The sequence below is a fragment of the Microtus ochrogaster genome, chromosome 19 (genome assembly GCF_000317375.1).
Source record: "Microtus ochrogaster isolate Prairie Vole_2 chromosome 19, MicOch1.0, whole genome shotgun sequence".
In the NCBI taxonomy this organism is placed as follows: domain Eukaryota; kingdom Metazoa; phylum Chordata; class Mammalia; order Rodentia; family Cricetidae; genus Microtus; species Microtus ochrogaster.
In genome coordinates, this window is record NC_022021.1 from 17,780,616 (window position 1) to 17,805,615 (window position 25,000).

Genomic DNA, 25,000 nt, shown 5'->3' on the forward strand with positions numbered 1-25,000 from the left:
CTCTCACACACACACTAGTTGTTATTGCATGTCAGCATCTCAGATCCACTTCATTCCTTTTATTCTAATATATTTTACATTTTTTTTAAAAAAAAGTTTGTGGTTAAAACTGAGACATAGGAAACACTTCAAAGACAAAGAGTATTCATAAAAGTTTGATCAAAATTGTTTTTATTTATTTAGTTTTCATCATTTGTAGTGTGTAGTTACCCAGTTAATACATATTATTACACAATTAGCATAATCATTTTTAAGGAGACTTAAAAGAAATTCACATGTAAGTAAAATTTAAAATGTAGAACACATATAAGAGAAGCAGAATGCAACAGGTATCAGGTTATTTAACTATATACTCCAACCAATTATAAAATATAATTTTCTAAAACTACAGTAAAATCTTACAGGATTTGATACTTTATATGAATGGTTTTTATATTCTTTGTTTATCTATGCAGTGTTTAGTCCAGTCAAATAAAAGAAAGATACAAAAATGTGATAGTCTTGCAGTAAGTGTTATCAGTGGAAATAGGTTTGGTGTGGAGTGATTTTAATGCTTGTAAATTTGCTGAAAGCTTTAACTCTTGGTTGCCGTCTGAGTTATCTGGGAGACATGCAAACACTGCTGGCTCTTTCAAAGTGTGAACAGTTCAGAGTAACAGTACTTTTTCTTTTCTTCCTCTCCAGGGTGAGTGTGGACAGTGAAGTCCTGAAATCAGGATACACTAGCCGGGACTTAATTATTTTGGAAAATGATGACCCCGGAGGCGTTTTTGAGTTTTCTCAGAATTCTAGAGGACCCTACGTCATAAGAGTAAGTTTGAACCTTCACTTTCTATTCATAGCTTTAGGAAAATGCTCTAGAAGAGTTTGAAATTCTGTGGATTTTTTTCAAGGAAGGAGACGCTGTGGAGCTCCGCATCACTCGGTCCAGGGGGTGTCTGGTGAAACAGTTCCTGCGCTATCACATAGAACCCAGAGAGAGCAATGAATTCTATGGAAACACAGGGGTGCTGGAATTCACACCTGGGGAACGAGAAGTAGTGATCACCTTGCTTTCAAGGTTGGATGGCATGCCAGAGGTACCAGGTTTTGAATTTCTCTTATGCTCATGGGGCAGGCTGATAGCATCAGTATATTGAGGATTGAAGTATTTTGAACATTGACAGCAAGATATAAGAAAGAATAAGTATTTATGTTTGGAAATACTTAGAAAGAAGCTTTAAAAGAATAAGATTCATTCTGCTTACAAGAGTGTATTGTTGTCCTCCAAACAAGAAATAAAAAAAAATATGAGATTTTGCTTGTATGATCAGTTTTGTCCATTAATATAAGTTTATTTTATGTTCTCTATATCAACAACTCTTAGTGGTGTGGTTTTGAAGTAAAGTTTTGCTATAAAATTGTTTGGAAAGAAATAAATATGTTTTATATGAAAAGAATCAGATGTACTTTATTTATGTTTATATCGCAATACATATGCAGCTTCCAAATTAATTTTATTTTTTTACTTTTGCTCATTTAAATGAATACTAGATCATGAATGAGAAGTTCTTGAATTTTTACCATATTAGAATAGTATCATTGTTTCTTTTTCTTTTTTATAATGCATATTATGTCTCCTGTCTTTCAGTTAGTAGGCAAATATTTTTAAAAATTAGGAATAACACCAGCTCTTCTATCGTTTTAGTGTGATGTATGTTCCTGAAAAGTTGAACATATTAATATTGTAGGTAATCTATACATTGTATTTGCCGTGAGAGTATCAACTTTACCTTCTGTCTAATTCGCCATGCTTTCTGTAGCTGGATGAGCCCTACTGGGTGATCCTCAGCAGCCATGGCGAAAGGGAGAGCAGGCTGGGAAGTGCTACGGTTGTCAACATAACCATTCTAAAAAATGATGAGCCTCATGGGATTATAGACTTTGTTTCTGATGATTTGACTGTGTCAATAAAGGAAAGCAAAGGAGAAGATATCTATAGTGGTAAGCTGTTATGTTTACTGTATTTTATTTCTCTTCACCGAAGTGGCCATTAATCTCCTTTTGCCTTAATTTAATAATATTTCTATTTGTATGTGTGTTTGTGCGTACTTGTGTGAATTTATGTGCACCATGTGCGTGCAGATGCCCGTGGAGTTCAGACATTAGTGGTGGTCAGCCATCTGCTTGGGTGCTAGGACTGAACCTGGGTCCTCTGGAAGAACAGTAAGCGCTCTGAACTGCTGACCCCTCTCACCATTCTTAGTTCATTTCTTTAGTAACTGTTGTCAGTTTTCCACTCTGCCTCGGAAATTACATGCAGCTTAGAAACTTACCTTTTAAATCTCATATGCAGGGTTGCCGTTTTCATTTCTTACACAGCATTGTGATGATATTGAAGACTTCAGTTGCAGTTTGATTTTAGCTAATACTTTATAACATTATAACTCAGACACGGGGGGAGGAATCAAGTCACGTCAAGTGGAGTGGACACTACAGCTAAGAGTGACTGTGGAGGAACTGTTGCAGTGGGGATGAGAATTCCTTTATTTGAAAAGCAATGTCTGGGCAATAAAAATTACTTTTCCTGTCAAGTACAAGTCAAGCTTCCAGTAGTGCCTTTGATGGAACTACTTTGGTAGCCTTTATAATAGTTGTACATAATTGATTACAATCCCATTTCTCTGCTAATATTGAAGAGGCTCCATACATACACACACACACACACACACACACACACACACACACACACACACACACAGTTATGTTAACCTTGCAGTTTTGCTAAGCAAGTGTTTGTGTGGGTCCCCCTTTGTCTACGTGGTCAGTTGGCCATCAGTCCATGAGCACAAAGAAGCAGAAGCCACAACAGAGATCCTTGCAGGGCGTGAGAACAAGGGAGACAGCCCTCCAGGAGAGGCTCCAGTGAATCAGCTCAACCTTATTCCAGAGTGTAGGAAATGCGTAGGATTGGGGCGCCGGGGGGACAAATCTAATTGGCATTAAGTGGCACACCCCTTTCAGAAGGCTCTGGTGGCCGCAGGGTCCTATAGCAGAGCTCTTATTTTAAGTCTTAGTTACCATATGTATAGCAGGGGAGGTTTCTAGCAGGAAACTGTGCCAAGGGTCACCCTAGAGATACATTAGGTATCTGGCTTAGAGACAGTATTTAGAAACAGTCAGTCCTCCAGGTCTAGGGACTTTCTCCTGAAGGGCAGGTAGAGAGTGGGAAGTCACACTGGGGGCGGGGTGGGGAGGGAGGAGTCTCCATGTCCTTGAACTTTGGAAAAAAGGCTGCCAGGCTGTGACAGACTGCAACCTCCAACCAGCCAGCAAGCCTTGCAACAAGTGTTGATGAAGAGGTTTTTTTTTTTTTCCCTGTTTATTTCAGAAGTTGTTTTTGCTTTTTTTAAAGATCAGCCTATGTTCATGTGTGTTTTTCCTAGCTGTCTATGGTGTAATACGAACTCGAGGCAACTTCGGTGAAGTTAGTGTATCATGGATGGTTAGTCCAGACTTCACGCAAGACGTGTTTCCTGTGCAAGGAACTGTATATTTCGGAGACCAGGAATTTTCGAAAACTCTCACTGTTTACTCCCTTGTGGATGAAGTAAGTCCTGCTCATATAGATCCTCGTGTGCTCATCGGAGTTGTTGGTTCACACACTCCTCTCTATGCGTTATTCTCATATAGATCTTCCCCTGCTCATTGGAGTTGTTGGATCACACACACTTCTCTAAGTGTTATTCTGTTGTTTTATCTTTTGTGGTGCTGTTGGTCAAATTCTATATTCCATGTAAACATTCTAAATTTACAGCTCAATCATTCTTTTCTTAATTAAGTAATTAAATATCTGGCGATACATTTTATGATGAAAACTGTAATAAAGAGCTCCATTATGACAGACTGGATAGACAACAAGAAAGCAGTGCTATTTGGTTGTCCTTGAAGCTATTTGTACTTTGAAATCCTTACAATTGGTGGTAATCAGTAACCCCATCATTATAGCAAATACCAGGGATTCAGGCTTTGGGGGGATGTTTAGCACCTGGTTTGTTTTAGGCACTTGAAGAAGAGGCCTCCTGTGGGCATCTCATTGTATACTTCAGCATCAGGAAATAGGCGTTCTGAGCTCCAAAGGAAAGATAAGGAACTGCACTAAGGTGGGGAGTCGACCTTTCTCAGGGCAAAGCTATGAAGCATGTCTCCTTTCCCCCCAAACTGTCCCCCAACAGACAAAATTTCATGTTGTTTTTTGTCTTGGTGTGGGGATCACACAAACAATGTGAACGGGACCCACGGGGGTGGGGGTGGGGGAGATAGAAGAATCAGAGGGATGGAAATCTCATCATTTAAAGAACACAGTAAGGATGCCTTTGGACCTCCTCTGGAACCTTCCTGAAAGTTTAAAGACACAAGCAAGCGCTAACAGCCTAGCAAATTTTAGTGCTCTGTTCTAAAGTTTACATTGTTTTTATGTTCCATTTTTTTCTTACAGTTAATTTCTTTCCTGTTTTCTTACAGAAATAAAATAAGCTCTGGCATAGCCATGTTTTCCTTACTTAAGTCAAAACATATGTATTTCCATTGCACGCTATAGCTACAACAAAATAAAATGGCTGCTTGGAAGAATATTGAAATGATTTTAGGGGAATCTGAGTTTTATGGGACCAGTTTAAGAAGCTTCTGCCTTAGAGATGAGAATGAATATTAGCAGTTACGACTGTGCTTTCAAAAAATGAATAGGCATGCAGCATGACATGTATGATTCACTTGACTTAGAATATGTACCATTTCCCCAAAGATTCCGGAGGAGATGGAGGAATTCACCATCATTCTATTTAATGCAACCAGTGGTGCTCAAACAGGAAATAGAACAACTGCCTTCCTGAGGATTTTAAGGAATGATGACCCCATTTATTTTGCAGGTAGTATTGCTATCTTGTTTGAATGAGTTTACATACATCTTAAATACTATATGTGTTTTAAGACATTTTTATTTAATTTTATGTGTAGGTATGTTTTACCTGCATGTATGTGTGTGTACCCTGTGCATGGCTGGTGCCTGTGGAGCCATATGAGGAAAATGGATCCCTACAACTGGAGTTAGGATGGGTGGAAGCCATCTTGTGGGTCTTGGAAGTCAAACCTGGGTCCTCTGTAAGACCAATAAGTACTCTGAACTACTGAGCTATCTCTCCAGCCCCAATACATATGTTTAAAAATTATTAACTGAACATTTTTATAGTGTTGTTTAAATATAATTTCACAGTTCATTTGATGATTGATTTTCATTGTTTGAGTTGAAACATTTTTATTTTTAAGATCTTCGGAAACACAATGAAAACAAAAGAAAGTCCTGGATAGCTTTGTTTCTTTTTTGTAATCCCATGGCATTGCCTTTGCTTTGGGTAGACAAGAGTATGCTTCCCCAGTCACTTCCTAAGAGCGTGGGATGGGTTCAGGGCTTGCGTTCTTCCTAAGGGTGGTCACTTGTTACAGTAGCAGATGAGCAATGGACATATTAATGAAGGATTCTCCATTTTTGTCATTTTGCTGCTTTCTGTACAACTAACTTTTGCCCCTGAGGTATCTTTCAGTTTTGTGAATGAGAATCAGACTTTTAATTTTCTGAAATTTCTTTTATACGATGTATATAGTTGAAACTGCTGATAGAGTAACACCCTGAGCCTCTCGAATTTTACTTTTGCCATTCTTAGCCTTCAGGTAACATAGTTAATGAGTTAGTCTTGATCTTTCTTCCCCAGCTGTCATGGCGAAATGAAAGAAGAGATCTATATTCAAGGAACTTATCTTTAGTATGAGGCATGTTAAACAGAAGTCAAAAAATTAGAAATCTCATGAGCTTTAATGACCGATTGGTTGCCAGAGACATTGGGTACTATGGGCATTATGCAAGAAAGGACACGGACTCTTGAAACAATCAGGGAGGAGCAGAGTAGACTAGAGTACAGACTTTCCTTGTTGATGGCAGCGAGAAAGAAGCGTGCTCTGAAAATGTGCTCACGGGATGGAAGAGGTTCACGGATTTCTTTTCTATGTATGTTTCAGAACCCTATGTCCTGAGGATCCAGGAGGGAGACACCGCCAACTTCACAGTGCTCAGAAATGGATCTGTTAATGTAACTTGCACTGTCCAGTATGCTACCATGGATGGAGAGGCTTCGGGAAGAGAGGGAGACTTTGTTCCTGTTGAGTTAGGCGAAACTCTCGTATTTGAGGCTGGGAGCAGGGAGCAGAGTGTATCTGTATATGTCAATGATGATGAAATTCCTGAAACAGATGAGCCTTTTTATGTAATCCTTTTCAATTCGACAGGTAAATAAATGCTGTTCTGCTAAGTATTGTGCCAGGCTGACCTTTACTATAACTGTAACTGCTCATGAGGAATGCGTTCTTGACTGGTGGGTGAAGAAGACAGCTGTCACTGTGTGGTATATATTAGATTCCAGTGTGACAAAATTTTGCGAAATCCAGCTTCTAAGAAGAAAGAGTTTGGCTCATGGTTCTAGGGGGATTAGCCCAGGGCTCTTTCACTACATCATTTCTGTACCTGGAATGAAGCCTGGTATTGAAATCAAGAAGATGGTGTCAGTGCACACTGTCAGTCAGCACTCAGATTTCTTTAGTTCTTTCAATACTAGCATTTGCAGCAAAATTACCCTACTGGAATGATGCATTTCATTTAATAGTAATATCCATCTAATCTTTATAGTTCAAAGTAATTCCATAGTTCTTATTTGGCTTTTATGATCTCAGCAAAACCACAAGTTTGCATATCTCTCATTTGAGTTTGCCTGATGAGTCTTTTTTATTTGACACAAGTATTTTATCCTTGGTAATAACACCACAGGGATAATTTTGTATTCTCAATTTCTTGTCAGGATTTTGCTTTGTCCCTTCATTATTTGTTTTGGTACAATTAAGGTGATGACCTCCAAGTTTATTTTTTATTGTAATTAATAAATGTTTGTGGTTCGTTAACTTGAAATTATATGGTTGCTTTAGTACTCAAAAAATTTTCAAGTTTTTACTGATATTTATTGGAATAGAATCATATTATATTTAGTGATATGGTTAATTTTTAGAATCCTTTACTTTTGTGGTTACCTCTACTTAAATTTGGCTAATAGTAATCTATTCAGCTTGGCCTTTTTGCCGTTTGACATGTCCTTATTATTCTTCAAGCATTTCTCTACTTCCTGTCACACCAAGGTGTTCAAGCTCATGTGTTACCTTCCCGCAACAATCCTGAAATCAGCCAATTCTTTTGGAAGCCCCTCTTTTGAGAATTTTTTTAGTAAATAGGATCTGACCACTGGGTGTGGTTATTACTACTGATATCTTGTTATTTCTAGTGCCTTTTAATGTGTATGGTCTGGGCATATATGCACACACATGAATACTTTGTGTCTGTGCTCACACATGTATACACATGGAGGATTGTTCCTCTAGCATTCTGTCCATGCTTGTGAGGCAGAGTTTCTCACTGAACATCATTCTTGCCCTTTCAACCATGTTGGCTGACCAACAGGTCCTATGGATCTCACAGCCTCTGGTCTCCTCATAGCTGGGGTTGTAGAAGCTCCCGCCTTTTATACAGATGCTTTGGTCTGAAGGCAAAAACAGACACATGCAGCAAATGCTTTACCCATTGAGCCACCTCCTTAGTTTTTTGTATCGTTAGTTTCACATTTCTTAAAATTTAAGTGAATAAAATGAATACATGTTAAATGTTTTTTGTTAAATTAAAGGCAGCTTCTTTTTAAATTACTTTCACCTTTTTGTGTTTAATTTAGGTGACACGGTAGTTTACCAGTATGGAATAGCCACAGTCATCATTGAAGCCAATGATGACCCCAATGGGGTGTTTTCCCTGGAGCCCATAGACAAAGCAGTGGAAGAAGGAAAGACAAATGCATTTTGGTAAGTATATTTGGAGAAGGAAAGTTTGGTAAGTATATTTGGAGAAGGAAAGTTTGGTAAGTATATTTGGAGAAGGAAAGTTAAAATCGGATACAACAAAATAAGATCTTTAAGAGTGTGAAAATTGAAACACTGTTAATGCCAACAAAAATATAAACTATACAAATAAATTATAACTTTCCTTATGCTCCACTAAAACATTTTTCATTAAGAGAACTAACCATGAGAACCATTTATCTGCTAAACAGAACTTAATCTTTCTGCCCTTCTCCCTCCATGTTCTATCTTCTCAAGACTGGAGGAACACAGTTATCAGTCTTCAGCTTTTGAGTCCTTACACTTAGTGTTTTCCTTTCTTTTTCTCCTTCAAATGTGAATTTTGATGTATTAGGTTTTTTTGTAAAAAAAAATATTCTTTCACATATTGCACACTGACTGAAGTTTCCCTTCCTTCCTCTCCTTGAAATCACCTCAACCTCCCTTCTCCCCCAGATTCACTCCTCCATTTCCCTTCAGAAAAGGGCAGGCTTCCCAGGGATATCACACAAACATGCCATATCATGTTCTAATAGAAGTAGACACATCTCCTCATATTTAGACAGGGTGAGGCGACCCAGTATGAGGAATAGGGTCCCAAAGCAGGCAAAAGAACCAGAGAAAGCCCTTATCTCACTGTTAGAAGTCCCATGGAAACACCAAGCTGCTAGGAGTCCTACAAGAACACCAAGCTGCACAACCATAACATATTCAGAGGACCTAGGTGAGAGCCATGCAGGCTCCCTGGATGTCAGTTCAGTCTCTTGAACTACCATGAGCCCTGATTAGCTGATTCTGTGGGTTTTCTTGACCCCTCAGGCTCATGCAATACTTCTTTTCCCTCTTGAGAAGGATTTCTTGAGCTCCACTCAGTGTGTGGGTATGGGTCCCTGCATCCGCTCCCATCCTTTGCTGGGAGTCTCTCATGGTGATTATGTAGGCTCCTCTCTACAAGTATAGCAGAGTATCGTTAGGAATCATTTCACTGACTTTTTTTTTATTAAGGGTCATGTTTGTTTCTATCCTACATCTCTGGGCCATCCGACCTCTGGTTCCTGGTGCTCCGGGAAGTGTCAAGGGTGGGCTCCCTCTCGTGGTGAGGGTCTCAAGCTGGGCCAGTCATTTGTTGGCCACTCCCACAAGTTCTATGCCACCTGTACCTCAGCACATTGTGCAGGCAGGACAAACTGTAGGTCGAAGGTTTTGCGGCTGGGCTGGTGTCCCAAATCACTCCACTGGAAGCCTTGCCTGGTTACAGAAAGTGGCCGGCTCAGGTTCCGTATTCCCCATTACTATGAGTCTTCGCTAGGGTGGCTCTCATAGATTCCAGGGAGTCTCCATTGCACTGGGTTTGAGCATTGTCCTTTAAATTTGTCTCTACCTCCATAACCCTCACACCTGATCCCTCTTGTTCTCATCCCCACATGTCCCCATGCCCCTCAAAATCTATTCTATTTGCTCAGGGAAATTCATGCATCCTCCCTTGAGCCTTCTCTGTTACTTAGCCTCTCTGGCTCTGTGCATTGTAGCGTGACTATCCTTTACATTGCAACTAATATCCATTTATGAGTGAGTGCTCACTATACTGTGTTGTCTTCCACTTACTTACCTGCAAAGTTCATGATGCTTTTTTTTTACAATGGAGTAATACTCCATTGTATAAATGTACCACATTTTCTTTATTTTCTTTATCCATTCTTAGGTTGAGGGACATCTAGGGTTTTTTTTTTTTGACTTTTTAAATTTTATTTATTTATTTTTAAAAAATTTCCACCTCCTCTCATCCTCCCATTTCCCTCCCCTCCCCCCTCCTCCTCGCTCTCCAGTCCTAAGAGAAGTCAGGGTACCCTGCCTACCCTGTGGGAAGTCCAAGGCTCTCCCCCCTCCATCCAGGTCTAGGAACGTGTGCATCCAAACAGACTAGGCTCCCAAAAAGCCAGTACATGCAGTAGAGTCAAAACCCTGTGTCATTATCATTGGCTTCTCAGTCTGCCCTCATTGTTAGCCACTTTCTGAGAGTCCGGTCTGATCACATGCTCCATCAGTCCGAGTCCAGCTGGCCTTGGTGAGCTCGCATTAGGTCAATCCCACCGTCTCTGTGGGTGGACGCACCCCTCGCGGTCCTGACTTCCTTGCTCATGTTCTCCCTTCTTCTGCTCTTCATCTGGGCCTTGGGAGCTCAACCAGTGCTCCATTGTGGGGTCTCTGTCTCTATCTCCATCCATCGCCAAATGAAGGTTCATATTCCTCTTTTTTCCAGTTTCTGACTATTATGAATAAAGTTGCACAAGTGTCTTTGAGGTATGATTGAGCATTCTTTGGGTGTATGCTCAAGAATGCATCTTAAGGTAGAGAGTCCCAATTTTCTGAGGAACTGTCGTATTGATTCCCAAGCAATGATACTAATTTGCACTCCCACCAGCAATGGAGAGTGTTCTCTTTGCCCTGCATCCTTGCCAGTGTGAGCTGTCACTTGTGCAGTTGATCTAATTAGCATTTCTGACAAGTGTAAGATGGAATCTCAGACACATTTTGGTTTGCATTTCCCTGTGACTAAGGATGAACATTTTGTTGTTTCTCTGCCCTTTGTGATTCCTCTGTTGAGAATTCTCTGTTTAGAGATGTACCTCATTTTTAATCAGATTTTTTGATATCTAGTTTCTTGAGTTTATATATATATATATATTTTGGGTAATAGCCCTTTGTCAGTTGTGTAGTTGGTGAACATCCTTTCCCATGCTGTAGGCTGTTGTTTTATCCTGTTGACAGTGTCCTTTGCCTTACAGAAACTTTCAGTTTCATGCTCTTAGTACCTGCTCTGTTTATTTTCTGTACAGGAAGTTGTCTCCCATGCCAGTGTGTTCAAGTCCTTTTCCCACTTTCTCCTCTATCAAGTTCAGTGTACGTGGATTTATGTTGAAGTCATTGATACACTTGGACTTGAGTTTTGTGTAGAGTGATAGATATGGATCTATTTGTATTCTTCTACATGCCATCATCCAGCTTGGCCAGCATCATTTGGAGAAGAGGCTTTTTTTCCCCATTGTATATTTCTGGTTCTTTATAAAAAATCAGGTGTTCATAGGTGTGTGGATTTATGTCTGGGTCTTTCATTTTGTTCCACCCATTTCCCTGTCCGTTTTTCTGCCAGTAGTGTATGTTTTGTATCACTACAGCTTTGTAGTATGGTGTGAAGTCAAGGATGATGACTCCTTTTACATTCAGGATTGTTTTTGCCATCTGCCTTTTGTTTTTTCATATGAGGTTGAGTATTGTTCTTCCAAGGTCTGTAAAACATTGTGTTGTGGGACAGAAAATACTTCTAGCTAGGGTCTGTAAAGAATTGTGTTGGAATTTTAAAGGAGATTTCATTGAATCTGTAGATTACTTTTGGTACAATGGCCATTTTTACTATGTTAATCGTACTGATCCATGAGCATGGGAGATCTTTCCATATTCTGATGTCTTCTTCAATTTTTTTTTTTGTTAAAGACTCGAAGTTCTTGTTATCCAGTCTTTCACTTGTTTGTTTAGAGTTACTCCAAGATACTTTCTGTTATTTGTGACTACTGTGAAGGCTGTTGTTCCTCTGATAATCTTTCTCAGTCAGTTTGTCCTCTGCATATAGGAGGTCTAATGATTTTTTTTTTAGTTAATCTTGTATACAGCTACTTCACTAAAGGTATTTATGAGCTGTAGGAGTTCCCCAATAGAATTTTTGGATTTTCTTATGTATACTGTCCAATAATCTCTGAATAATGGTACTTTGATTTCTTCCTTTCTAGTTTGTATACCCTCGATTTCCATTAGTTGCCTTGTTGCTCTAACTAGAGCATTGAGAATTATATTGAATAAATATGGAGAGAGTAGACAATCTGGTCTTGTTTCTGATTTACATGGACTTGCCTTGAGTTTCTCTTCATTTAATTTGATGTTGGCTATTTGGCTTGCTGTAAAATGCCTGTATTGTGTTTAGGTATGTCCCTTGTATCTCTGATATCTCCAAGACTCTTACAATGGGCTGTTGGATTTTTGTCAAGGACTTTGTCAGCATCCAATGAGATGGTCACGTGATTTTGCTGGTTTGAGATTATTTATTTCCTGAGTTTGCATGAGTGCAATTAGCTTACTTGGGTTGGAATTTTCCTTCTACTACTTTCTATAGCACTGGATTTGTGGCTAGATATTATTTAAATTTGACTTTGTCATGGAATAACATGATATTTTTCCATCTATGGTGATTGAAAGTTTTGCTGGATATATAGTAGTGTAGGCTGCCATTTGTTGTCTCTTGGAGTTTACAAGACATCTGTCCAGGACCTTCTGGCTTTTACAGTCTCCATTGAGAAGTCAGGTGTCATTCTAGTTGGTGTGTCATTATATGTTTCTTGTTCCTTTCTCCTTGCAGCTTTCAATACTCTTTCTTTGTTCTGCATGTGGTGTGTTTTGATTATTATGTGGCGAGGGGACTTTCTTTTCTGGTCCAGTCTATTTGGTGTTCTGTAAGCTTCTTTATAGGCATATCTTTTTCAGGTTAGAAAAATTTTCTTTTATGATTTTGTTAAAATATTTTCTGGGTCTTTGAGTTGGAAATCTCCTTCTATTCCTATTATTCTTAGGTTTGATCTTTTCATGATGTCCCAGATTTTCTGGATATTTTCTGTCAGGAATTTTTTTAGATTTAACATATTCTTTGACTGATGTATCGTTTTCTTCTATTGTATCTTCAGTGCTTGAAAGTCTCTCTTCCATCTTCTTGTATTCTGTTTGTGAAGCTTGTATCTTTAGTTCCTGTTCACTTGCCTACATTTTCCATCTCCAGGATTCCCTCAGTTTGTGTTTTCTTTAAATGCTTCCATTTCCACTCTCAGATCTTGAACAGTTTTATTTATTTCCTTCACCTGATTTTTTTCCCTCAGCCCCCCCTTTTTTTTTTGCTTTTTAAAGGGATTTATTAACTTCCTACCATTGTTTATTTTTGTTTTCCTGGATTTCTTTAATGGATTTAAGTTTTTGCTACCTTTTCCTACCTTTCCTTGGTTGCTCAGTGAGACCTGCTGGCTAGTTCAGGGATAGGTAGAAAATGTATACTTTTAAGAGAAGACAGAATGCTTTTGTTATAGTTATATTCACTATATACATGTTTCATAAAAACCATAAAAATAATTTGTTCCATTTTCACATAGGATTTTGAGGCACCGAGGACACTTTGGCAATGTTTCTGTGATGTGGCAACTGTTTCAGAATGTTTCTCTGCAGTCTGGACAGGAGTTCTATGAAACGTCAGGGACTGTTAACTTCATCGATGGAGAAGGATCAAAACCAATAGTTCTCCATGCTTTCCCAGATAGAATCCCTGAATTCAATGAATTTTATATCCTAAAGCTTATAAATATTTCAGGTGAGGGCTTTTTTCACCTCTTATTTATCACCAAAATTTTATAATATATGGTTCATTAGAGTCGTATATAAAATCCAGTTGGTGGTGAAACGTTTTATGATTGTCTGATTTTAATGTCAAAGTCCTTTTTTGGTAGAAATTGTTTTGTCTTGTTTTTACAGTACTGGAGTCAAACCATAAGCCTATTTACGTTAGGAGTGCCCTACCATTCATTGATCTACATTTCTTTCTCTTTTTTGTTTACCATTTTGAGACAACAGGGTATCTTTGGTGATGTACTGGCTGGCTGGGTTTGCCATGAGATCTCACCGTCAGCACAGCATGGCCTTAAACACTGGATCCTACTGCCTGTATCTCCAGAGTGCTGGGGTTATAAGCACATGACAATGTGTCTGTCTTAGTTTTTCTTACTTATTCATCGGTGTTAGCCATAGCATCTGAGGCTCTATGCTAATTATCTGCTCTGCTATTCAACTTTGCCCTTAACCTCAAATTGTTAAGAGTTTCAGTTTTATGAATGGAAGATTGCTCTATCTCACAATTTTTGGTTTTAAGTGTAAAAATATTGGGGGGTGGGACTTGAATGATTACCAATATGAATATGTTAACTGATATTATTCATGAAATTGCACTTCAAAATGTGGTGAAAACAATGCAATCTTCCCATTATTTACTGATAATGAGTAAATAATTTAACTAGAACATTTTCTGTAAAGCATACCAATTTTTTTTTTCAGACTAAAAGATATCTAACTTCTGGCTTTCTAGTTATTCTAAATTTTCTTCCTACAGGCTCTGGAGGTCAGCTAGCAGAAACCAACCTTCAGGTGACAGTCATGATTCCATTCAATGATGATCCCTTTGGAATTTTCGTCTTAGATCCAGAATGTCTAGAGAGAGAAGTGGCAGAAGATGTCCTGTCTGAAGACGATATGTCTTATATTACCAACTTTACCATTTTGAGACAACAGGGCATCTTTGGTGATGTACGCGTTGGCTGGGAAATACTGTCTGGGGAGTTCCCTGCTGGTTTGCCACCAATGCTCGACTTTTTGCTGGTGGGAAATTTTCCGAGTACTGTGCGTTTGCAGCCACACATGCGACGTCACCACAGTGGAACAGATGTCCTGTACTTCAGCGGACTAGAAGGTGCATTTGGGACTGTTGACCCAAAGTACCACCCTTCTAGGAACAACACAATTGCCAACTTTACATTCTCAGCTTGGTTAATGCCTAATGCCAATACAAATGGATTTCTCATAGCAAAGGATGATGGCAATGGAAGCATCTATTACGGGGTAAAAATTCAAACAAACGAATCCCATGTAACCCTTTCCCTTCATTACAAAACGTTTGGATCAAATGTCACATATATTGCCAAGACCACAGTCATGAAATATTTAGAAGAAGGAGTTTGGCTTCATGTTTTAATTATCCTGGATGATGGCATAATTGAATTCTATTTGGATGGAAATGCAGTGCCCAGAGGAATCAGGAGTCTGAAAGGAGAAGCCATTAGTGATGGTGAGTGTCAGCTTCATAACTAGCACACTAAATTCGAGAGTTTCTCAATTTTCAATTAAAATTTGATGTTTAAAACACAGCTAGGAACTGTTTTGAGATGTGACTCTGTTTTTCTTTTAAAAAGCTGTGTGCTTATGAAGATCAAGATAAAGTCACGTTGAATATTTCTAGGGGAATGAGAAACAGGCTCTAGGCAAGAGCTGCGCAAGCAGATGACTAGAAAACTTTGTAGGAAGAGAAGAAAAGCTAGGAGCATCACTTGTCTCTCAAGTGGGTGGTCAGGATGCGAACTGTTCAGCATAGTGATGATCAAAGGTCTGGCATTCTGAAACAGCCCTCTGTGTCTGGGGAACTGATTTCCCTTCAGGATGATCAGAAGTGAAGGGCAATGGACATTAGAAGAAGAGGAGTAAGGTGGAAATATTCACCAGAAATGATTACATGCTTTGTATTATTAGTCGGTGAGTGGATGAGTTCTGTGGCTTACTTTGAAGAGATAATATTTGTTAACTTTCAGCCAAATCCCATGCTCTCTCTCGGAGTAACTCACTGCAGACTGTATGTTCTTTGGAGGCCGAGGCCAGAGAATCATGAGGGACAGGCTAACCTGGGCTACATAGCAAATTACTAGCCAGAAGCAATAATGAGATCTTGTCACCAAACTTCAAAACCCAAGATAAAAAACAAGCCAACTAAACTAAAACTTGATGAATTCCTGAAAAGGACCGTGAACATGTAGGGATGTATCGCTGGCCTGTACGCTGTCCCTATTTTTAGAGCTCTTCCTGCTAAGACCTGCTTCTGTTTCCATACTGAGTTAGGTTTTAGATGAAATGATATAGTTGGTGTTGTGTGATGTTTTACTTTTCTGACTTTTTGGGGGCCCATCAACCAGCTCCCAAATAAATTACACACAGAGGCTTATTCTTAGCTATGAATACCCGGCCTTAGCTTGGCTTGTTTCTTTCCAGCTTTTTTTTTTTTTTAACCCAAATTATCCCGAATCCCTTTTGCCTCTAGGCTTTTAGTTTTCTCTCTTTCTGCATACCTTTCTTTACTTCTCTCTCCATGCTTACTGTGTAGCTGTGTGGCTGGCCCCTGGCGGCTTACTTCCTCTCCTTGCTCTCTCCTCCTTCCTTTTCTTCCGTCTCTGTTCTCCTTCTATTTATACTCCTGCCTGCCAGCCCCGCCCATCCTTGTTCCTGCCTCGCTATTGGCCGTTCATCTCTTTATTAGGACCACTAGGCGCTTTAGACAGGCACAGTAACACAGTTTCACAAATTTAAACTAATGCAGTGTAAACAAAAGTCACACCCCTAAAAATAATATTCCCCAACAAGTTGGCCTGTAGAAACCATCATGTTCTAGATTCACCACTTTATTTAGCTGGAGAAGAATTTTTAGTCCATAGAACTTTCAAGTTCTCTAGGAGTTTAATCTAAAGTTTTAAAATTGGGCTTGAACTAGCCCATTACATTTTATATCAGTAAATAATTTTAAAGTGGGGGCTGGAGAGATAGCTCAGAGGTTAAGAGCATTGCCTGCTCTTCCAAAGGTACTGAGTTCAATTCCGAGCAACCACATGGTGGCTCACAACCATCTATAATGGGGTCTGGTGCCCTCTTCTGGCCTGCAGGCATACACACAGACAGAATATTGTATACATAATAAATAAATAATTTTAAAGTGTCATAGGACACATGTCTACTCAAACAAATATACAACACACAAACATACATGGCTACATATGTAATATATATATATACACATATATAAATGAATGCAATTATCTTTCTGCCCATAAATGATTTTGACAGATTGATATGACTTACTTTTAAGAGCATCATTTAATTTCAAAGCTAGATACTGCAGTGCAAAATCACAAATCCCAGACATTATTGTGCAGGTTCCCTTTTGTCATAATGAAAGGTAAGGTTTACTTGATGACTTTTTAGTTATGCCAGAAGTTTTACTTACCAAGTATATATTTCAGTAAAATTGTCTTGCTTTCTGAATCACACTTATAACTTGTGGCAGGAGCCGGCGTCTGTTGTAGCATCTAAAGGCATGTGTAATTTCAGGTCCTGGAATCCTGAGAATTGGGGCAGGCATGAATGGCAGTGACAGATTCACAGGATGGATGCAGGATGTGAGGACCTATGAGCGAAAACTGACGACAGAAGAGATTTATGAACTCCATGCTATGCCTGCCAGGAATGATCTACACCCCGTTTCTGGGTATCTGGAGTTCAGACAAGGAGAAAGTGCCAAGTCATTCATCGTTTCTGCGAGAGACGACAGTGACGAGGAAGGAGAGGAATTCTTTCTTCTTAAACTGGTGTCTGTCTATGGAGGGGCTCAGATTTCTGAGGCAAACGCTACAGCTAGACTAAGAATACAGAAAAGTGACAATGCCAACGGCCTGTTTGGTTTCACAGGAGCTTGTATACCGGAGGTAAGGTGGGAGCTCAGAGAGGTTCCTAGTGAACCGTTCACTGCAGGCAGATTTGTCTGGGGTTGAGCTAGCTTCCAGAGGCTGTGGTCGCTGAGTTTGCACGTATACATCTCACTCTCTGTTCCTGGTGGTTTTCAGCTGAAGCAGCCTTAATGAGGTGAAGCAAAAACAAAAGCGCAAATAAATCCTAGCAATTAGCTGTAAAGTTAATCACTTTAAAGACTGAGTAATTACGTACCATATATAATTATGCTAATATTTTGGATACCATATATGTAAATGAAATAATTCATACTGAAAGTCTGTGTGGATAATTGAAATTGAGACTTTATTTCAGTTTGCGTTTTTGTTTTGTTCTTACAGGGAACATTTTAAAGTAGTTATAGGATTCTTTCGAGTTGGTTGTAATTGTTTCTTACCAACGTTCTTGGCTGACTTAATTCATGAGACTGCTTTAGTGTTCTTATCAGTTCTTGCCGAGTTTTCAAAGCTACATGATCTGTCGTCTCAGTGTCCTGATTAGTAACACGAGAGCGCCTGAGGCTGCCTCACAGGTGTCGCTTGTGATAGCAAACACTGTTCACAAAACCCTGCTGAGAAACAGGAGAGCTCTTCGCCCTGCAACCTGACACCTGTAGAGTTAGATGAATGCATATGTGATTGGATGATTAAGAAAGATAGGATGAGTAGAACTGGAAAAAGTTATATGTCACAGGACTCATTGTAACTTAAATTGGAATGCCCAGATCTCTGGAATTTCGTGTTGCCTCTTAGTTACCGTAGCAACCACAAGACGAGATCTTCAGTTATTTTTGTTAATCTTCAGAAATACCCTATATGCTTATAATGACTTTAAACCGCTCGTTCACATTTGTCTATCCATCCGTCTGTCTGTCTGTCTGCCTGTCTGTCTATTATTTGTTATCTTTGTATGGGTATGGGTGTATGTGTGTCTGCTGTGCCTCTGAAGGTCAGAGGATAACTGGTGGGAGCCAATCCTCCCCTTTCCCCCATGTGGATCTTAACATCAAACAGGACATCAAGCTTGATAGCAAATGTCTTTGCTCTGAGTCATCTCATCTGTGCTGATAATGCCTTTAAAGGGGTACCCAGACATCAACATTTACATATTCATATGGTAAAGGGGGGTACCCCGACATCAACATTTACAAATTCATATGGTAAAGGGGGGTACCCCGACATCAATATTTACATATTCATATGGTAAAGGGGGTACCCCGGTATCAACATTTACATATTCATATGGTAAAGGGGGGTACCCAGGCATCAATGTTTACATATTCATATGGTAAAGGGGATACCTAGACATCAGCATTTACATATTCATATGGTAAAGGGGGTACCCAGACATCAATATTTACATATTCACATGGTAAAGGGGGGTACCCCGACATCAACATTTACATATTCAGATGGCAAATGGGGTACCCCGACATCAACATTTACATATTCAGATGATAAAGGGGTATCCAGGCATCAATGTTGACATATTCAGATGTTTGCACTTTTCTGACAGTCTAAGACATACAACATGTCATTGCTCTCATAGATTCCGAGACAGAGTTACAGGTCTGAGAAATAGCTATCCTTAGTTGAATTAGATCAGGCAGGATCAAGTCAAATGCCTGTTTAGAGCTTTGTATTTATTAGATCTTAACGAATATCAACTTCGTTCTTTTCCTCTAAGAGATTATAAAAGAACTAGAGTCTGAACCCATCTCCTGTGGTTCTTAATCTGTTATCCTTCTCCATGTGTCTTTAAATGTCATTACGCCTAATTTAAAAGGTTGGATAGCTTTAGCGGGGCTGTGAGAATCACGGTGGTGCCATGCGATGTTATCATCCTTAACTTACCATCCACGTCTGGCCTCTGTCTATGATGCTGGCCTTATCTGTCTCATTCCCATCTTTTGGCTCAGACTGACCTGCCTTGGCACAACCCCAGTGTCAAGATACAGCATTCATCAGCCTCTGTCTTTCCTATCATTTTTCACCGGCTCTTTAGCAGTAGTTACTCAAAGACACTGTCTCTTATTGAAAGTGACTGATGACCTTCTCAAAAACTGCTCTTCCTCCACTCGTTGTTTAGTGTTTTGGAGCACTGATCACATTATCAGTTTCCTTCTGGCCTTCATAAATCTACTTAAATATTGCCTACATCAATATCCACCACCCAGAAAACAGTTCTGAGCCTCAGAAAGGTCTTGTTATTCATTATTGTATCAGTAGCACCAAGAATGGAGCATTGTAGGTGTTCAGAAAACCTGGGGACCTTTTGAATACATTTCATATCAAAATGTGGAAAAGCGCACAGCAATTCAGATAGTGTTTAGTTTTAGTTATGTACATAAGCAACCAAACTGGGAAAGCAAAAGCCAACACTTTGAAAATACTTAAAATTGGTGTTTGCTGGTCTCAGCCACTGTAGTCAGACTTCTAGCGCTGGCTTGTTTCTCAGGTCCTATTGATGATCTACTTAGCGACCTTTTACTATGTAGTTACGCAGCTTTGTCTCAACAGATTCCACCAGGTCCTTCACTGTGGATGAGAGGATTTGTATGCATAGACCACAAGATCCAAACTGCACTGAAGTTAGCTGGTCTTTTCAATCCTATATGAGATAAAATGAATGGATCGATATTTGAAAGATAAATGTTTGGTGATTAAGAGAGGAAAGTCATTGAGTCTAAAAGATTAAACATTGACAATTGATTTTTAGAAGCATTACACAATTCTTATTTTTGAAATGATAAGAGAAACCTGGAACTCCTATTTTTATCATCATTACTCAGGATGCATGCTGCTTGTGCTGGCAGAGACTTGCTGTTGTGTTGTGATTAGTGGTCAGTCATGACTCCTTTGATTTTGGACTTTGAGTGCAGTGACGACAATGGGCTTCACTAACACAAAAGCCGTGGGCACTTCTCAGTGAGTTTATAAATGTGTGGATTCCACAAAGGAAAATATTTGAGACGTCTTGTTTACTCTGTGCCTCTTAAGACTGAATTTAATAGCTACTTGGTTCGCTTTCAGTAGTGTTGAAAGTGATCATAATTACTTTGATGTTTCTTCTTTGCCCAGGTGCATGCACCATGTCCCAGAAAATAACAGGTGCTGAGTGGCTATAATAGGAAGAGTCAAATAAACCTCTGAGCAGATTGGAGCTCTGATAAGGCATATCAAATGATTATTTGGATTGCAGTTGGGATCTGTATTGAATAGAGGGCTGATTATTTTAGACCCAGCTTGGTACCCATGTCACCATGCTTTGTTATTCTGTGTCATTTCTGTTATTTCTTCTCTAACTCACTTTATAAAACCCTGTACTCCAGATAATTAATTGATGAAATTACTTTTTCACAATAATTCATAGAACTTGTAAGACTCACATTTTATTGGAATTAATCCTTTATCTTATATTTTGATACACATGGCTTAAGAATCGATTTAGAAATGGCTCAGGAAGACCACTGTGGAATGAGACACTCCTTTCACTGACTGTGTTCTCAGTGCCTCTTACATGGGATGAATACATTCTAGTACAGTACAGTCCCTCACAAAGCCTTGCCCAAGCATGACACAGGAAAAAACCTCAAAGTGGATTTCTAATTCTTTAGTGTCATTTTCTATTTCAACTAAGAAGCCCTGTTTCTGAATAAATGAACTTGAAAACTCACCTTATTGATTACCCCTACTTCTGATCTTTCATTGATATGAACATTTGACAAAATGCTGGCTACGCACAGGGAACTGTAGAGATGGCTTGGTGATTCAGAGCACGTCCTGATGCTGCAGAGGACCTGAGCTTGTTCCCAGCATCCATACTGGGTAGCTTTCAGCTCCTGGAAGGCACCTGCACTCATGTACCCACACCTCCACACTTACACATACGCATCGTTAAAAAGAATTAAATTTCAAAGCAAAAGAGAGCACAGTGTTGAGGACTGCTGCCCATTTCCGAGTGAAACTGGATCAAGGTGGCTCTGAGGATTGCAGGGATCCACTCACTGGCCTAGATGCTTGAGTCAAGACTGGAAAGTCAGTTTAGATAAATATGATAATGTTAGGAAAAACCTTTAGATATGTTTTCTATCTTTTTCTACACTTCATATACTTTGTAGTTCAGGGATTTTCCAAATGTGTCAGAAATGTCAAGTTTGTGTTACTAGGCATCCTGACTCAGGATACTATTCCGGGTTTAGATGTTTGGTTGTGGGAGGGAAAACGAATAAACCTGTATTTAAGTCTCTGTAGATGATGTTCATCAAACAGAGCAGTGGAATAGTGGATACAACATGCTCATTGCCCAGCTTCAGGAATTAACCTTTTCTCAGTGCTGCTTAATCTTTTTGGCCTAAGCACTGAAAACAACAAAATATCAGGGGATGCCATTTCTTTTATAATATTTGTGAACATCAATGGTATATTTTTTTAGCCTGCCATTCTTAAGTGATTTGTTCCTACGGAATCTTTCACTGAAAGTTTTTAAAATATACTTTGCTGAATACAGCGCAAAGCCATCTCACTACACACACACACACACACACACACACACACACACACACACACACGAGGATCCATATGAACCTCACATACAGCATGGATTTGAACAGACTAGTGTAGGGTGTCAGAAGCATAACAGGATTTTGTTGATGGCTTTACTAGTTGAGGGCCTTGCTGTGTAGCTGGAGCTGGCCTGGAGCTTACAGAAGTCCTAATCTTCTTTCTTCATTTCTCATGTGCTGGAATGAAGAGCCACATGTCTAGCTAGACAATCCTAAAATATTTTCCCTTTGTGCTTTTTATCATTCCCCAATGATTCCACCTAATATTGATACTTTTTAACCCATTTCTAGAATTTTCTTGATGTTTTGTCTGGCCTTCTGCCATTCACTACCCTGACCTGGTCTATAGGCTCTTCATCGTTTGTTATATTGTGAGACTGTTGCCTTCTTTGGTCTTCCTTTATTCAATGGAGGGTTGTGAATTGTTTTGCAGAAAAGATCTTTTGCAGCCATCACCCGTGGCACTGGGTCTAGCAGGCAGGAGCTACCAGTGAAAGAACTACTTAGACAGTAAAGCGATTACAGTTGCTTTTGCTTTGTACCTAATATGCATGGGTAGAAACAGTGCTCTCAAATACACTTTGTAAATGTAGAGATGTCCAAGCCTGTTTAGACACATGGGAAGTCATAGAACTAAGGCATACAGAGCAGAAGGACCCACAGGAAAGCACTGATTTTATCACTGCCCCTGCATTTAAATTCATTTTTGTTCATTTACAGATCACAGAGGAGGGGTCCACTGTTTCCTGTGTGATAGAGCGAACAAGGGGAGCTTTGGATTATGTTCATGTTTTCTACACCATCTCACAGATTGACTCGGAAGGCATCAATTACCTCGTTGATGATTTCGCCAATGCCAGTGGCACTGTCACCTTCCTCCCTTGGCAGAGGTCTGAGGTAAACTCCACGCCTGGGTTTCTTCTGAGGCTTCTGGGAAAGTGTTTCATCTCTTTATTTATTCATTGATTAGCAATTCCTTGTTGTTTGTGCATTTTAAACTATGTGGGAAATTAGGTGTGTCTATTATTCTTTAAAACAAAAAATAATTTAGCTTTTCTGTGAGAAAAATTAATTTTGAATGTTAGTTTCATAAATTCTTTATTGCTAATATAATAAAACTAATATAGCTTGAGGATATGTCATTCCAGATTTGTATTATTACATATTTTATTACTTACCTATTTTGAAACATATGGCCAAGGTGGGCCTTGGACCTGTCATCCTCCTGCCTCAGCCTCCTGAGTGCAGATCTTACAGGCGTGTATTACCATTGCTGTGTGTTTAGATTGTTATCACAAAATACTTTACCTCGGGGACTTTGTAAACAACAGTATTTTGTTGTTCACAGTTTGAAGTCATGGGATGCCCAAGGGCAGGACGCCTGAAAATTCAGTCTTGGCAGGCTCCTGTTCTGCTTTTTACCTGTGGTGTGGAATCACTGTGTCATCTGGTAGAAGGAGTAAATGAGCCCCCATGACCTCTTTCATAAGGGCACTGATCCTGCGTCCCTTCATTAAGTCTCCTTGAATACCCAGTTCTCTTCTAAAGTCCCCACTCCTAATACCAGCACCCTGGGAAAAAGACGTTAACTTGCTAATTTTGGGGGTAACACCTCCAGTTTATTAAAGTAACATTATTAAGGAGTTAATATTTTCAGGTTTCTTCTTATTTTTATATGCACCTACGTGTGTGTGTGTGTGTGTGTGTGTGTGTGTGTGTGTGTATTTCATTATTACTGAAAATTTCAATCATACATGATTTAGTTGGCTATTTTCCCCAAGTAGTAATTACTACCGTGCTTTGGCATTGCACAGGTCCTGAATCTATACGTTCTCGATGAGGACATTCCTGAACTTAATGAGTATTTTCGGGTGACATTGGTTTCTGCAGTTCCAGGGGATGGAAAACTTGGTTCAACTCCTCTCAGTGGTGCCAGCATAGATCCTGAGAAGGAAACCACTGACATCACCATCAAAGCTAGTGATCACCCTTATGGTAAACCGCGCTCTCTTGCAATGATTGCTGCTTCTCTTGCTGTACTTGGTTTTGTTAAGAACTTCTTACAAGTGAATACGAAGTTCATGAAAGAAAATATAAAATCAGCTGTTGCCCTTAAACAATACATTCAGAAACCTTGCAGGGTTATTTAAAGTGAAAGGTACTTTTATATATTTATCAAAATTTCTATGGTTAGAATGTTTACGGTGATGTGTTAATATTAAAGTAATTAAAGACTGTAAAATATGTCTTACTGGGTTTCAAGAAGTGGAGTTCTTACTATAGTAGTTTGACTCTTATACTAACAAGTGATGATTTTAATTGGGAACTATAATGAATGTTGACATTTTTTATTAAAATGTATTTTGTGTGTGAACAAAGGGAGGACATCTTTGAGTGTCTGGGTAGGGAATTAGAGAATCTCTTGGTATGCTTTTAGAGTTAAGGGAAGGCCTTGGACTTTCCACAAGGCAAAGTGCCTAACCCTCTCTGAGGATTAGATGGAGGTGGGGTGGTATGGTGTGTGGAGGGAATGGGAGGAGGGGAGGAAATGGGAACTTGGATTGGTATATTTTAAAAATGTAATAACTAAAAGGAAAAAAATTTAAAGAAAGTGTTGCAGATTTTTTAGAGCATCATCAGTATGACTCTATATCAATTCAGAATCCAGAAACTTGTCAAATATGAATCAATATTTGGAAATACGTATTTTTAAATTCCCCTAATGTTTCTCTTACTGATTGTTCAGTGGAATTAAACACTTGTCTTTGGTAAAGACAAGAAAAATAACACTTTAATGTTTGACATTATGAAGGCCTAAAGTCATTCTGACATTTCTGGAAGACAGTCTCAGAGGAAACACCCTGTTCCTCTGACTCTCACAATGCTTCTGTCCCCTCTTCTGCAATGATTCCAAGCCTTTGGTGAAGGATTTGTGCTACAGATGCCATTAGTTGGGACAATTCTACATTGCTGATCAGTTGAAGTTTCTGTAAAGGTCTCCATTTGTTGCATAGGGAAGTTTCCTTGCTGACTGCTGAAGACTTTATTTACCTGTGGGTATGGACAAACAAA

The 25,000-nt window shown here is 39.2% G+C and overlaps 1 protein-coding gene across 1 annotated transcript in view; it reads left to right on the plus strand.

Annotated features, from left to right (window-relative positions):
* The window catches only part of Adgrv1 (adhesion G protein-coupled receptor V1), a 549,406-nt gene that overhangs the window by 56,724 nt on the left and 467,682 nt on the right, over positions 1–25,000 (plus strand). Inside the window, exons 12-23 of the mRNA XM_026783832.1 lie at positions 685–811; positions 894–1,079; positions 1,803–1,983; positions 3,426–3,589; positions 4,784–4,907; positions 6,052–6,318; positions 7,800–7,926; positions 13,149–13,363; positions 14,156–14,887; positions 16,969–17,342; positions 22,649–22,825; positions 23,743–23,923. Coding sequence (XP_026639633.1) covers positions 685–811; positions 894–1,079; positions 1,803–1,983; positions 3,426–3,589; positions 4,784–4,907; positions 6,052–6,318; positions 7,800–7,926; positions 13,149–13,363; positions 14,156–14,887; positions 16,969–17,342; positions 22,649–22,825; positions 23,743–23,923 — 2,855 coding nt within the window. The remainder of the gene's footprint in view (positions 1–684; positions 812–893; positions 1,080–1,802; positions 1,984–3,425; positions 3,590–4,783; positions 4,908–6,051; positions 6,319–7,799; positions 7,927–13,148; positions 13,364–14,155; positions 14,888–16,968; positions 17,343–22,648; positions 22,826–23,742; positions 23,924–25,000) is intronic.